The sequence below is a fragment of the Scyliorhinus torazame genome, chromosome 16 (genome assembly GCF_047496885.1).
Source record: "Scyliorhinus torazame isolate Kashiwa2021f chromosome 16, sScyTor2.1, whole genome shotgun sequence".
Classification (NCBI taxonomy): domain Eukaryota; kingdom Metazoa; phylum Chordata; class Chondrichthyes; order Carcharhiniformes; family Scyliorhinidae; genus Scyliorhinus; species Scyliorhinus torazame.
The window spans coordinates 15,400,836-15,415,256 of record NC_092722.1 but is presented as its reverse complement, the minus strand read 5'-3'; the positions used below and the strand labels follow the sequence as shown (position 1 = coordinate 15,415,256).

The window sequence follows — 14,421 nt, the reverse complement described above, 5'->3', positions numbered from 1 at the left end:
TTTTGTGCAAACCATAAATTAAAATTTAACTCCTTTTACCTTCCTCTCTGCTCTTGCAAGTGGTTTCAATGATAACAATGAAAACCACAAAACCTCTACTTTTCCCATATTCATTCTGATCATTGTTCCTTACAGACTGTTTTAAAGTTAAAATATTATGGATAATGATTATGTAAATATAGAATATGCTGCAGTATAGGTGTTTTTTAATTAATTCATAGGATGCGGGAATCGCTGGCGAGGCCACCATTTATTGACCATCTCCAATTGCCCTTGAAAAGATGGTGGTAAGCCGTCTTTTTGAACCCCACGTATGTACCCACTGCACTGTTTGGAAGGGAGTTCCAGGATTTTGATCCTGCGACAGTGAAGGAATAGCAATAAAGCTCCAGGTCAGGGTGGTGTGTGGTTTGAAGGGGAACCTGCAGGCGCTCTGTTCCCATGCATCAGCAGACCTTGTTGTTCTAGGTGATAGAGATCATGCATTTGGAAAATGCTGTTGAAAGACCCTTCGTGAGTTGCTGTGGTGCACCTTGCTGATCATACACCCGACTGCGACTATCCGTCAGAAAGCGAGTTATTCTTTGCAGAATTCCCAGCCTCTGACCTGTTCTTGTAGCCACAGTATTTATATGGCTGGTCCATTTCAGTTTCTGGTCAGTGGTAACTCCCAGGATGTTGCAAGACTGGAATAATATGTTTAATGGATAATATGTTGATATATATATTACTATGCTCCCATGGAATAATATGTTTATCTAATAACACCAGAGACTTTAGCAAAAGATCCTCAAGTATTAGCACTATTTTATTATACAAAACAGTTGTACTATTGTATTTATTGTCCCAATTTCAGGTCTCAATCTAAGTATTTATAGGGTGATAAAAATTCAATTCTGAAAAGGAGGATTTTTATTGTTTAAGATATTATTACTACACCACAGCACCATAATCGGTGAGTGTAATTTTACTTGGTAAGTAAACTGTACATGTATCAGTCTGCCCCCCTGGTCCTGCAACAGCATTACAGGATTGGGGCTGAATCAATGCAATGTTCTTCCTGCACACTCACAATGTCAACAGAAGCAGTGCAGTGCTGTCCTACACTGTCACTAACATTAGCTTGGCTTTATAAATAGAAATAAATACATTTAGGAAGAACAAGAGAATTTGAATCAGCAAATGAGAGAATTTCACAACTGCAGTGAGCCAACAACTCCCAATGACATTTAGTACAATTTAGTCTTCTTTTGGTTTGTCTAAAATTTTATCTTTAAACCACCTGCGATATTAGAGTTCACTTCCTTCCCCATTTCATAGCCAAACACCAGTGTCCTGCCATGTCCAAAAACTGAAAATTAGCTAAAAGCAAATTACTGCGGATGCTGGAATCTGAAACAAAAACAGAGCTAGGGTCTGGTTTAGCACAGTGGGCTAAACAGCAGGCTTGTAAGTCAGAACAAGGCCAGCAGCGCGGGTTCAATTCCCGTACCGGCCTCCACAAACAAGCGCCGGAATGTGGGGACTCGGGGCTTTTCGCAGTAACTTCATTGAAGTCTACTTGTGACAATAAGCGATTATTATTATTATTATTAAAACACTGGGCAATCTCAGCAAATCTGACAGCATCTGTGGAGAGAGAAGGGAGCTGACGTTTTGAGTCTGGATGACTCTTCGTCAAAGAAGTGAAGGGAATAGTTTTGAGGATCAACCAAAGATGTGGTCAAAGATATCGGGCGGGCTTCTCCATTCCGCCTCACTCGTTTTCCGATGCATGCATCCCTGCCGGCAGCGGGATTCTCCGTCCCGGCAGCAAGCCAATGGGGTTTCCCATTGTGGGCACCCCCACGCCATCGGGAAATACGCGGGCTTGAGTGTGCTGCCAGTGAAGCAGAAGATCCCGCCGAAAGAGAATGCAGCCGCTGGTTTTCCGGAGTTATTTTGCCCCCACAACCCAAAGATGTACAGGGTAGGTGAACTGGTCACGCTAAACATTGCCCCTAAATTGAAAAAATATATATCAATTGGTTGCTCTAGATTTTTTTTAAAAGGAGAAAAGTGATGTAAACAATGCAGAATTGAGATGGCTGAAGCCCTCGCATATTCATTCAGCATCATCAATAGAATTTCATGATTGCGACCAGCGGACTGAAATATGATGAGCACTGGATTGAAGGCACAAAAACCAAAATCCATTAAAGCAACTTGAATTTAATAGTTTAGAAAGCTCAGGGCATAGTACCCCATAATTTACACACAGAAGTATAACATGTGACCAGGAAAATAGCTAGAACCCAACTGTGCTTTGTAAACAAGATGAGCCACTGATTCTGGATTAATAGAACAAAGTCCTGAAGAGTTGACAGGATCATGCTAGCTGAGCAAACTGTGGTTTCCAATGATACTTATTTGCTCATTGAAGTTATTCTTTTTTTCGCCTTTTCCTTTTTGTAGAATTCCTCCTCAGCAACAAACCAGACGAGAACTGTTTCCCACCCACCTTCTGGGCCTCTGCCACACAACCGGATTATCAGTGACACAGACTTTGGTCACACTTGCTTCCTGCCAAGCCATTTTAAAACTCTGAAAACCAGGAAAAGTGTTGAGTGGTCCATCACAGCAGCTTGTTTCAGTGAGTGGTAGTCATGTCTCTGATACAGAAGGTTGCATGTTCAAGACCCACATTGAGGACCAGAACACAGTATCTATGGTGACAAATCATCCATGCAGTACTCAAGGACTGATGCTGACCTTACACAGGACATTAAACCTAGAACTTGAGTGCATGTTCTGACAGTCAAGTGAATGTTAAAGTTCCCAGTGTTTAAAGAAGGGCAAAGAGTTCTCCAACGACCATGACAACATTTTTCACTTGGCCAGTCATTCATCTCATTTCAGTTTCTGACACAACGCTAAACAAAAATGATGTGTTTGTTTACGAATCAACACTTCCTATACAAATAAAATGCCCTGATACCTTTCTGAGGTGCGCTACGGGTGTAATGCAAATACAAGCTTGTTCTCACAATACCCTTCATTACCTCAATATATCCATTTGTTAGGAACACTAACAAGAGAGAGGAGAGCAAACCACTTTACCAGGCTGCAGCTGCTGCTCCTAACAAATAAACCTCACTTTAAAATTATCTGGCTGCCTTACCACCTGGTGCAAGGTCAAAGCTCAGAACTGGTTAAACCGATGGATCTCAGCACAGAAATAAAAGTTCAATGCAATTTGCATGTTCATTACACATACTACAACACCCATCATTTTGCACCCTCTTCTATAAACCCAAGTTCTTGTACTTGACAGATATCTGGCAGTACCACATTTAGCGGAAAGGCAGTTATTTCAACCCTGGCACTCTCAACCAAATTATGAGATCCCTTATTGCTCCTTTTCCCCCACATACATGTCAACGGTGAACATTGCATACTGATCGTCAGTGTTCAAGGGGTCACCACCAGCTTCTCTCCGCTTGACAAGACAAATCAATGTCAACAAAGCTCTGGATGCTCTGGTAATTTACATACTATGACTGATCAAAACTCACGTCATTCTGCTTGTTGCAGTGCCTGGTACTAATGATGACTCCGGCCTCTTCTATCATTTTCAATATTGTACCTCCATGGACATTGCCTGCGATGTTGGCATCATCGGGACGCATGATCCTGCAATTGTTAAAAATAAATTGAGAGGGTCACATCTCTTGAGACATGAACGGCCAAAAAATAAAGTCAGAACTTATAAAAAATTTAAATATTTTCAGATTATGCTGAAAATACAAAGTAGGCCAGGGCCCCAAACACACATCAAATATGAGGCCACAATTAACATGTATTACTTCTAATCTCATATACTGCATTCACTGCTCAAGGGCAGCACGGTAGCACAGAAGGGCAGCACGGTTGCACAGAAGGGCAGCACGGTAGCACAGTGGTTAGCACCGTTGCTTCACAGCTCCAGGGTCCCAGGTTCGATTCCCGGCTTGGGTCATAGTCTGTGCGGAGTCTGCACGTTCTCCCATGTCTGCGTGGGTTTCCTCCAGGTACTCCGGTCTCCTCCCACTGTCGAAAGATGAGCAGATTAGGGTGATTGGCCATGATAAATTGCCCTTCGTATTCAAAAAAAGGTTAGGTGGGGTTACTTGGATAGGGTGGAGGCATGGGCTTGGGTGCTCTTTCCAAGAGCCGGTGCAGACTCGATCAGCCGAATAGCCTCCTTCTGCACTGTACATTCTATGATTACAGTGCAATCTTTGCTACACTATGGAGGCCAACTGAGGAAAGGTTGGATGGGCCAGGCCTGTATCCATTGGAGTTTAGAAGATTGAGAGGAGCCTGAGGGGGCTTGATATTTTGGATGCTGAAACAATGTGTCCCTCAAGGAGCTGAATGGCCTACTTCTGCTTTTAATTCATATGCTCGTACAAATGTTAAAAATTCCAGCCAACATTTTACTCCAGGATCACGCTCAGGAATGCTGCTACATTCCACACCACAGACATGAGAATGCCACTTGGCCCAACGAGCCTGCACCAGCTCTGTGAAAGATCTATTCAATTAATTCCATTCCCTTGCTCTTTTGCCACAGCCTTGTTCCTTCATTACAAGAGAAAACAAAACGGGAGCAATGATTCTATTAAGTAGTCATATCTTAATGGGCTATTTCATTGTTACATGGAGGTTGGAAAGACTGAAAAGCAGAAGGAACAGCATTGTATCTAGGTTTGACCATATCCCACAGCTGCTCAGGCCATAGATGGACCCATAGAGAGAAACAGTAAGGCGGCTGAGAGCTGTAAGCAGGGGGAAGGGGCTACACATATCCCATTGGCTGTATTGTGTGCAATCATTTTGGTAGACGTGATTTGAGGAGTCATAGATTCATAGAGGTTTACAGCATGAAAACAGGCCCTTCGGCCCAACCTGTCCATGCCGCCCAGCTTTTACCACTAAGTTAGTCCCAATTGCCCGCATTTGGCCCATAACCCTCTACACACAGCTTTCCTATATAACTGTCTAAATGCTTTTTAAAAGACAAAATTGTACCCACCTCGACTACTGCCTCTGGCAGCTCGTTTCAGACACTCCCCACCATCTGTATGAAAAGAATTGCCCCTCTGGACCCTTTTGTATCTCTCCGCTCTTACCTTAAACCTATGCCCTCTGGTTTTAGACTCAACTAGCTTTGGGAAAAGATGTTGACTATCTGCTTTATCTATGCCCCATATTATTTATAGACCTCTATAAAATCACCTCTGAGCCTCCTCCGCTCCAGGGAAAAAAGACTCAGTCTATCCAGTCTCTCCTTATAACTCAAACCATCAACTCCCGGTGGCATCCTCGTAAATCTTTTCTGCACTCTTTCCGGTTTAACAATATCCTTTTTATAATAGGGTAACCATAACTGTTTGGCTGCAATTGTTTAACTTGATGTGGAGCTTGACTTTGTGTCTTGTAGCACAGTGAGCAGCATCTCTGCTTTTGAGCCAACAGGTCCAGGTTCAAGCCCCACTCCTGGACTTGATGGTCACAGAGATGTGTTGATAATGTGACCGAACAGGTTGCATATCAACTTATAAATTCTTCCAATCTGAGTCTCCCTGAGGGAGTGGAGGGGGCTGATGCCGGGGCATACGCGAGCACGATGCTCGAGGCGATGATGGGCACGAAGGCCCCTTCGAGGCCGCTGGAGTTGGACGGGGCACATCAGGTGCTGGCGAAGAAGCCCCAGGCAAATGAGCCGCCAAGGGCGATGGTGGTGAGGTTCCACCAGTTCACGGACAGAGAGTGGGTCCTGAGATGGGCCAAGAAGGAGCGGAGCAGTAAGTGGGACAATGCAGAGATCAGAATATACCCGGACTGGAGCACGGAGGTTGCAAAGCGGAGAGCGGGTTTCAACCGGGCCAAAGCGGTGTTGTACCGGAAAGAAGTGAAATTCGGAATGCTGCAGCCAGCGCGACTGTGGGTCACATACAAGGGCCAACACTATTACTTCGAAACGCCTGAAGAGGCGTGGACTTTTGTACAAGCCGAAAAGTTGGACTCTAACTGAGGGTTTGTGAGGGTGGGGGGGGATGTTTGGGGTTTGATGTGTGATGGGGGTCAATCACGCGCAGGAAATGTTACATGGGCTGGGGGAGAGAGACAAGGCCGCGACAGGAGCTGCGCCAGAGGGGGCGGAGCGGGCTTTGCAAAGCGCGGGGTGTTTTCCCGCGTGCGGGAAGAAAGGCAGGAAGGGGAACGAAGGAATGCATATGGATTGGGAGACTCCCACACGGGGAGGTCAATGGGACGGCGGGGGAAGCCGGGGTCAGCAGGCGTCAGCTGACTTACGGGAGTGACATGGGGGGAGCAAAAAAGCTGGACAGGGGTCTAGCGGGGGGAGGGGAGGGGGGGAAGGGGGGGGGGGGGAAAGGGTTGCTGCTGCACTGGCCGAAAGGGAATGGGACACAGAAGAGGTGGTCGGGACGGGGGTCCCCCCTCTGGGGGACTGGAGGGTGAGGGAGGCGTGGACACGGGACTGGCTCAGAAAAGGAGATGGCTAGTCGGGGGGTGGGGGGGGGGGGGCAGCACGTATACGCCCCGAATTGGGATGATGCAGGATTCATGAAGCGCATGTTGGGCGCATTCCGGACCTGGAGATAGGAGGCCTGATAATGGGAGGGGACTTCAATACAGTGTTGGATCCAGCACTGGACCGCTCCAAATCAAGGACTGGAAAGAGGCCGGCGGCGGCCAAGGTATTTAGGGGGTTTATGATCAGATGGGGGGAGGGACCCATGGCGGTTTGCAAGGCCGCAGGCCAGGGAATTTTCTTTCTTCTCCCATGTACACAAAGCCTACTCCCGGATAGATTTCTTTGTTCTAGTAGGGCGCTCATCCCGAGGGTGGAAGGGACGGAGTATTCGGCCATAGTCGTTTCGGACCATGCCCCGCACTGGGTGGAACTGGAGCTGGGAGAGGAGAGGGACCAACGCCCGTTGTGACGGCTGGATGTGGGACTGCTGGCGGACGAGGTGGTGTGTGGGAAGGTGAGGGGGTGTATCGAAAGGTACTTGGAGGCCAACGACAATGGGGAGGTGCGGGTGGGGGTGGTATGGGAGGCGTTGAAGGCGGTGATCAGGGGAGAGCTAATCTCCATTAGGGCTCATAGGGAGAAGACAGAGGGTATGGAAAGGGTGAGGTTAGTGGGGGAGATTTTGAGAGTGGACAGGAGATACGCAGAGGCCCCGGAGGAAAGATTACTTGGGGAAAGACGACAGCTCCAGACGGAGTTTGACCTGTTGACCACAGGGAAGGCGGAGGCACAGTGGAGGAAAGCGCAGGGGGCGACCTACAAGTATGGGAAAAAGACTAGTCGGATGCTGGCACACCAGCTCCGTAAGAGGATGGCACCGAGGGAAATAGGGGGAGTCAAAGCTGGAAGGGGAGCCACGGTTCGGAGTGCGACGAAAATAAACGAGGTATTTAAGGCCTTTTATGAAGAGCTGTACAGATCCCAGCCCCCAGCGGGGGAAGAGGGGATGAGACGATTCCTAGATCAGCTGAGATTCCCGAGGGTGGAGGAGCAAGAGGTGGCTGGTTTGGGGGCACCAATTGGGTTGGAGGAGCTGAGCAAGGGTTTGGGGAGCATGCAGGCGTGGAAGGCCCCGGGACCGGACGGATTCCCGGTGGAGTTCTACCGGAAGTACGCAGACCTGTTGGCCCCGCTACTGGTGAGGACCTTTAATGAGGCAAGAGAGGAGGGGACCCTGCCCCCGACAATGTCGGAAGTGACAATTTCTTTGATCCTAAAGCAGGACAAGGACCCACTGCAATGTGGATCGTACAGGCCGCTCTCTCTCCTCAATGTGGATGCAAAGTTGCTGGCAAAAGTGCTGGCCACGAGGATCGGGGACTGTGTCCCGGGGGTAATCCACGAGGACCAGACGGGATTTGTAAAGGGCAGGCAACTAAACACCAATGTGCGGCGGCTCTTAAACGTGATAATGATGCCATCGTAGAGAGAGAGGCGGAGATAGTGGCAGCTATGGACGCGGAGAAGGCCTTTGACCGAGTAGAGTGGGAGTACCTCTGGGAGGTGCTGCGTAGGTTTGGGTTCGGGGTAGGGTTTATCAATTGGGTTAAGCTCCTTTACAGAGTCCCGATGGCGAATGTAGTGACGAACCGGCGGAGGTCGGAGTACTTTCGACTGTACCGAGGGACGAGGCAGGGTGCCCCCTGTCCCCCCTGTTGTTCGCATTGGCGATCAAACCATTGGCCATGTCATTGAGGGAGTCTAATAAATGGAGGGGGATGGTCCGAGGGGGAGAAGAGCATCGGGTGACGCTATATGCGGATGACCTGTTGCTGTACGTGGCGGATCCAATGGAGGGGGTGGTGGAGGTCATGCAGACTCTAAGGGAGTTTGGGGAGTTTTCGGGCTATAAGCTCAATGTAGGGAAGAGTGAGCTCTTTGTATTACAGGCGGGGGACCAAGAAAGAGGGATAGGGGACCTACAGCTGAGGAGGGCGGAGGAGAGCTTTCGGTATCTGGGGATCCAGATAGCCAGGAGTTGGGGGACCCTACATAAACTGAATCTGACGAGGTTGGTGGAGCAAATGGAGGAGGATTTCAAAAGATGGGACATGTTACCGCTCTCGCTGGCGAGTAGAGTGCAGTCGGTCAAAATTGTGGTCCTTCCGAGGTTTCTGTTTGTGTTTCAGTGCCTTCCCATCGTGATCACTAAGGCCTTTTTTAAGAGAGTAGGCAGCAGTATTATGGGGTTTGTGTGGGCGAATAAGACCCCGAGAGCAAGGAGAGGGTTCCTGGGACGCAGTAGGGACCGAGGAGGGTTGGCGCTGCCAAACCTGGGGAGCTACTACTGGGCAGCAAATGTGGCGATGATCCGCAAGTGGGTTATGGAGGGAGAGGGGGCGGCATGGAAGAGGATGGAGATGGCGTCCTATAAAGGAACGAGCCTGGGGGCGTTGGTGACGGCACAGCTGCCGCTCTCGCCGACAAAGTATACCACGAGCCCGGTGGTGGCGGCAACGCTAAGGATCTGGGGCCAGTGGAGACGGCACCAGAGTGCAATGGGAGCATCGGTGTGGTCCCCGATCAGGGGTAACCACCAGTTTGTCCTGGGGAAGATGGACGGGGGGTTCCAGAGCTGGCATCGGGCGGGGGTTGGAAGAATGGGGGACCTGTTCATCGCCGGGACGTTTCCGAGCCTAGGGTCACTGGAGGAGAAGTTAGAGTTACCCCCGGGAAATGCCTTTAGATATATGCAGGTGAGGGCTTTTGTGAGGCGACAGGTGAGGGAATTCCCGTTGCTCCCGGCACAGGAAGTTCAAGATAGGGTGATCTCGGGTGTATGGGTCGGGGAGGGCAAGGTGTCGGAAATACACCAGGAGTTGAAAGAAGAGGGGGAAGCGCTGGTGGAAGAGTTGAAGGGTAAATGGGAGGAGGAGCTGGGGGAGGAGATCGAGGAAGGTCTGTGGGCTGATGCCCTAGGTAGGGTTAATTCCTCCTCCTCGTGTGCCAGGCTCAGCCTGATACAATTTAAGGTGGTCCACAGAGCGCACTGGGCAGGGGCGAGGTTGAGTAGGTTCTTTGGGGTGGAGGACATATGTGGAAGGTGCTCAGGGAGCCCGGCGAACCATGTCCATATGTTTTGGTCATGCCCGGCACTGGAGGGGTTCTGGAGAGGAGTGGCGGGAGCAATATCTCAGGTGGTGAAAGTCCGGGTCAAGCCAAGCTGGGGGCTAGCAATATTTGGAGTAGTGGACGAATCGGGAGTGCAGGAGGCGAAAGAGGCCGGAATTCTGGCCTTTGCATCCCTAGTAGCCCAGCGAAGGATCTTACTAATGTGGAAGGAGGCGAAGCCCCCCCCCAGCCTGGAGGCCTGGATAAATGATATGGCTGGGTTCATAAAGTTGGAGAGGATTAAGTTCGCCTTGAGAGGGTCTGCGCAGGGGTTCTACAGGCGGTGGCAACCGTTCCTAGACTATCTCGCGGAGCGTTAGAGGAAGGTCGGTCAGCAGCAGCAGCAACCTTTGGGGGGGTGGACGTCCTGGGGTGGGGGGGGGGGGGGGGAGGGAGACTGCCTGGGAGGGTGGATGAGCAAGAGATAACATGAAGGGTTGGGGAAACTGGCATGTATGGGTGAGGGCCAATGTACAAAGCTGTGTAAATATATCATTTTGCCATGTACATATCTTGCTCTGCGCGATTTCTCGTTTTTTTTTGTTACGAGGGGGGGGGTTATTCTTTGTAAGGGAGAAAAATTGTGTTAAAAAACTTTAATAAATATATATATTTTTTAAATTCTTCCAATGCACAGCAGTGGCAGGCAATGAGAGCGAGAGAGTTTCTTCGACAGCCATGTGATGCGTTGGGAAAGTAAAGGTAGGTTTAAGGGATTTATATTTGTCTTGGTAAACATTAAAAATGTATAGTTTTAAGTGGGATTTTGTTTTGAGTTTCTGTGCCTGAAAGGGTATAACCTATATTTCGATTCATGCTGGACAAAGCTGTTTTTTGTATGGGGGCTTGTTTCAATTCCAGCTGTGATTCTATTGTGCTTCGAAGAGGTTATGGCATGAAGAATAAATGAAAGGCATAAGCATGTGGGTGTTGCTTAGCAACTGGGACCGTGTAGAGAAGCCTTTGAGTTTTAGTTAGCTAATTTGTGGACAGTTGAAGAAAGGTAGTGAGAGAAGGCAGCTCTCACAGCTCTGCGAGAAGCTAAAGAGTGAACATCTCTCTCATCCATGCTGGAAGAAAAGCCATACTGTGGAGTAATGGTTAAGAGACCAGATGCCAGAAATCTAAAGTCCAGCTAGTTAAGGAAACTAGAGAATTGAAGAGAAGTTTCCAAGAAGTCTGGAGGTAACGGAACAGAGGAAATTGGGAAACAGAACAGGTTAATGTTCAGTAAAGTCACAGAGAGTTGAAGGGGCATATTGGACTGTGAAAGGCCAGAAAGATATCTGCAGTACTGCCACGGTTTGTGAGAAATTACTACAGTTTGGGAGACATTGTTCAAAATAATTGTGGAAATCGGTGGCTAGACCACGGAGTCTGTGTAAAAACCTTAAGACACAGGAAACCTGAAGGGGGAGGTGTAAAACCTGAAAGTGAAACCTTGGTGGAAGAGCATAATTTAAAAGAAAATTTGAAAGTGCGACTTTTGAAAGTGGAATTTTAAATCTCTCATGTAGAAGCCGTAGTTCAGAGAGACAAGGATACTCCCTGTACACACATGGCTGCGTGGCAAAATTTGGTTCCAACTCCGTCTACAAGTTTGCTGATGATACGACCATAGTGGGCCGGATCTCGAATAACGACGAGTCAGAATACAGAAGGGAGATAGAGAACCTAGTGGAGTGGTGTAGCGACAACAATCTCTCCCTCAATGCCAGCAAAACTAAAGAGCTGGCCATTGACTTCAGGAAGCAAAGTACTGTACACACCCCAGTCAGCATCAACGGGGCCGAGGTGGAGATGGTTAGCAGTTTCAAATTCCCAGGTGTGCACATCAACAAAAATCTGTCCTGGTCCACCCACGTCGAGGCGACCACCAAGAAAGCACAACAGCGCCTATACTTCCTCAGGAAACTAAGGAAATTCGGAATGTCCACATTAACTCTTACCAACTTTTACAGATGCACCATAGAAAGCATCCTATCGGGCTGCATCACAGCCTGGTATGGCAACTGCTGGGCCCAAGTCCGCAAGAAACTTCAGAGAGTTGTGAACACAGCCCAGTTCATCACACGCACCCGCCTCCAATCCATTTTCTCTATTTACACCTCCCGCTGCCTTGGGAAAGCGGGCAGCATAATCAAAGGCCACTCCCACCCGGCTTATTCGCTCTTCCCACTTCTTCCATCAGGCAGGAGATACAAAAGTCTAGTAACATGCATGAACAGACTCAAAAACAGCTTCTTCCCCACTATTACCAGACTCCTAAATGACCCTCTTATGGACTGACCTGATTAACACTACACCCCTGTATGCTTCATCCAATGCCGGTGTTATGTAGTCAAATTGTGTACCTTGTGTTCCCCTATTAAGTACCTTTTTTCTTTTCATGTACTTAATGATCTGTTGAGCTGCTCGCAGAAAAATACTTTTCACTGTACCTCGGTACACATGACAATAAACAAAATCCATACAAAAGATCCATAAGAATCATCTGGGGGGATTTTGGGGAGAAGTTTGCAAACATTCACTTGGGTTCAGAGAGGAGTGCAACTTACCACAGTCATTTTCTGTGTTTAAAAGGGATTTATTGTGTTAATGAGACCATTGTGGCTTAAGATGTACTTTGTAATCAATGTTCATCTTTAAATCTGTTCAGAAGATTGAGAGGTGCATGTATTTGTTAAGATAATGGGGCGTAAAGGTGTATTGTATCATAATCCATTTGTTTCATGTTCAATATTTTTTTTTCTTGTCATTAATTAGCGGTCCTGTGACTCTGTCCCTCCACATTTTGTTTTCTTTAAAGCTTACGGTCTTTTGAGCCAGGTTTCCATTCTGGAATCTTACTGTCCAGTTATAGCATCAATTGGTATTGTAACAAATGGAAAGAAATTGGAGCCTCTACCATCACTATCCATAGCTCCAAGCTACAACATGTATGGAAAAGCATATGATACCACAGCAACTTGGATTCCTTGGGGAGCCGTTTGGCTCAGTTTACTGTGCAGCTGACATGAATCAGTCTGATGCCAACAGCACATGGTTCGATCCAGGTTCCAACTGGGATGGATTTGGGGTCTTCCTCCTTGCCCAACCCATGGTGGAGAACTTGGCACTGTGGGTTTGACCTGCCTTTGGGCAAAGAACTGAAGAGGAAGAAGACTTGATTTCTCACCCTCTTGTCCTATGACCTATCTATAGCAATGACTTGGAACTTTCAGTGGTTTACAGCATTGCTGAAAGTGGGACTCAAGTAAAAGGTCACTGGGATGTAAATCCAAGAAAAACTTGAACCAGTAACTGTACCAGAAAATGAGGGACTTGCAACGCAGCATTTCAACTGAAATCATTGTTCCTTTCTGTATTTTTACTACGATCTGTGATTAAAGACACCGGAAGTACAAAGCCACTTCCTGTGGCAAATTTATACTAGACACTCCAAAAAGGTCTGTCTCTTCAAAATCCTTGTGAACGAAAAAAAATTACATTTCTATGGCATATTTCATGTCCTCAGATAATCAATTTTTCCTTCATGTCCTACAAGTTTCCCTGAGCCTTTCCACTCCCTTTGCACCCCTTTCACATAATGCACCAAATAACCTGAACTAAACTCTACCTCGGTTCACAATGCTCGTCTAATTCTTTCTGAAACCTCAGGTTTGATGACAGCTTTCCTGCCTGCATGGCAGGCACTTAAGTGAGCAGAAAAATGAAACTAATGGTCATTACTACAAGCGCAAGAAGAGCATCCAATCGCACTGAAGGGAACTTTGGATTCCTACCATATACCAATTGGTAGAGACTGCGTGTACTGCCCATGCAAGTGCCGTTAGCAACTTGCAATCAGGTTAGTCAGCCCAGCCAGGCTTTTGCAACATTTTAATCAATTACTGCATGGTTCTGCTTACTAAAACCATTGCTGAATGGGTTCTCAGCTGCAGTATTCATGTCTATGAAAATCAGATTTTCACAATATTCCAAAATTAATCATTTGCGAATTCTGCTCCATTATCCATCAGTAATTTCATCAGTGTTCTAATCCAGTATCCACCCATTTCTCCATTACCTTGTCCACAATGATCCAGTTGTCCTTGCAATTTATCATCGTAAATGGGTGAAATCTAGTCATAATATATACAAAATGTAACAAAAAATACTCTGATCCTTGTCCCATACTTTTAAGTCCATTTCCACTGCATTATTAAATGGCCAGTGGCAGACTCACAATACGACATAGTGGGTCCTTCAATACTTAACACAATGTCACAGAGCTGTAGCTCAATCAATAAGGATGTCGTATTCCAGCTTCTCGTAACAGAGCTTTCAATTTATTTTATACTGGATGTGCGAATGACGTGTATAACTTCCAGATAGTCCTTTTCTTGTCCACCAAGCTTTCATCCCCAGGTGTTAACAATACTGTTTGGACACCTCAATGGGAAATATTTGCCTCTCTCAATGGCAGGCAGTAATGATCTGATTGCGTAAAATGCTGATCTGCGGTTTTCCCGGATGCAGATGCTTTGTCATTTGTCTAATTTCATCTGTGCTTTTGTCATTAAAGATTTGATCAACAATAGAGACTACACCGATACTGAGGAAGGCACTGATCCCAGCTATCTTGCATGGGAGGACTACTTTTCTGGAAGATGTCAGCCCAGTGTCATCCCCAAACCTGAAGCTGATAGAGTTCCCATACAACTTAACCTTCTGCCAGAGACTCC

The 14,421-nt window shown here is 47.3% G+C and overlaps 1 protein-coding gene across 4 annotated transcripts in view; it reads right to left on the bottom strand.

The window, feature by feature from the left end:
* The window catches only part of acot7 (acyl-CoA thioesterase 7), a 338,851-nt gene that overhangs the window by 285,294 nt on the left and 39,136 nt on the right, over positions 1-14,421 (bottom strand). For all 4 annotated transcript variants that reach the window (XM_072478002.1, XM_072477999.1, XM_072478000.1 and 1 more), the window contains exon 2: positions 3,555-3,672. In XM_072478002.1, coding sequence (XP_072334103.1) covers positions 3,555-3,672 — 118 coding nt within the window. The remainder of the gene's footprint in view (positions 1-3,554; positions 3,673-14,421) is intronic.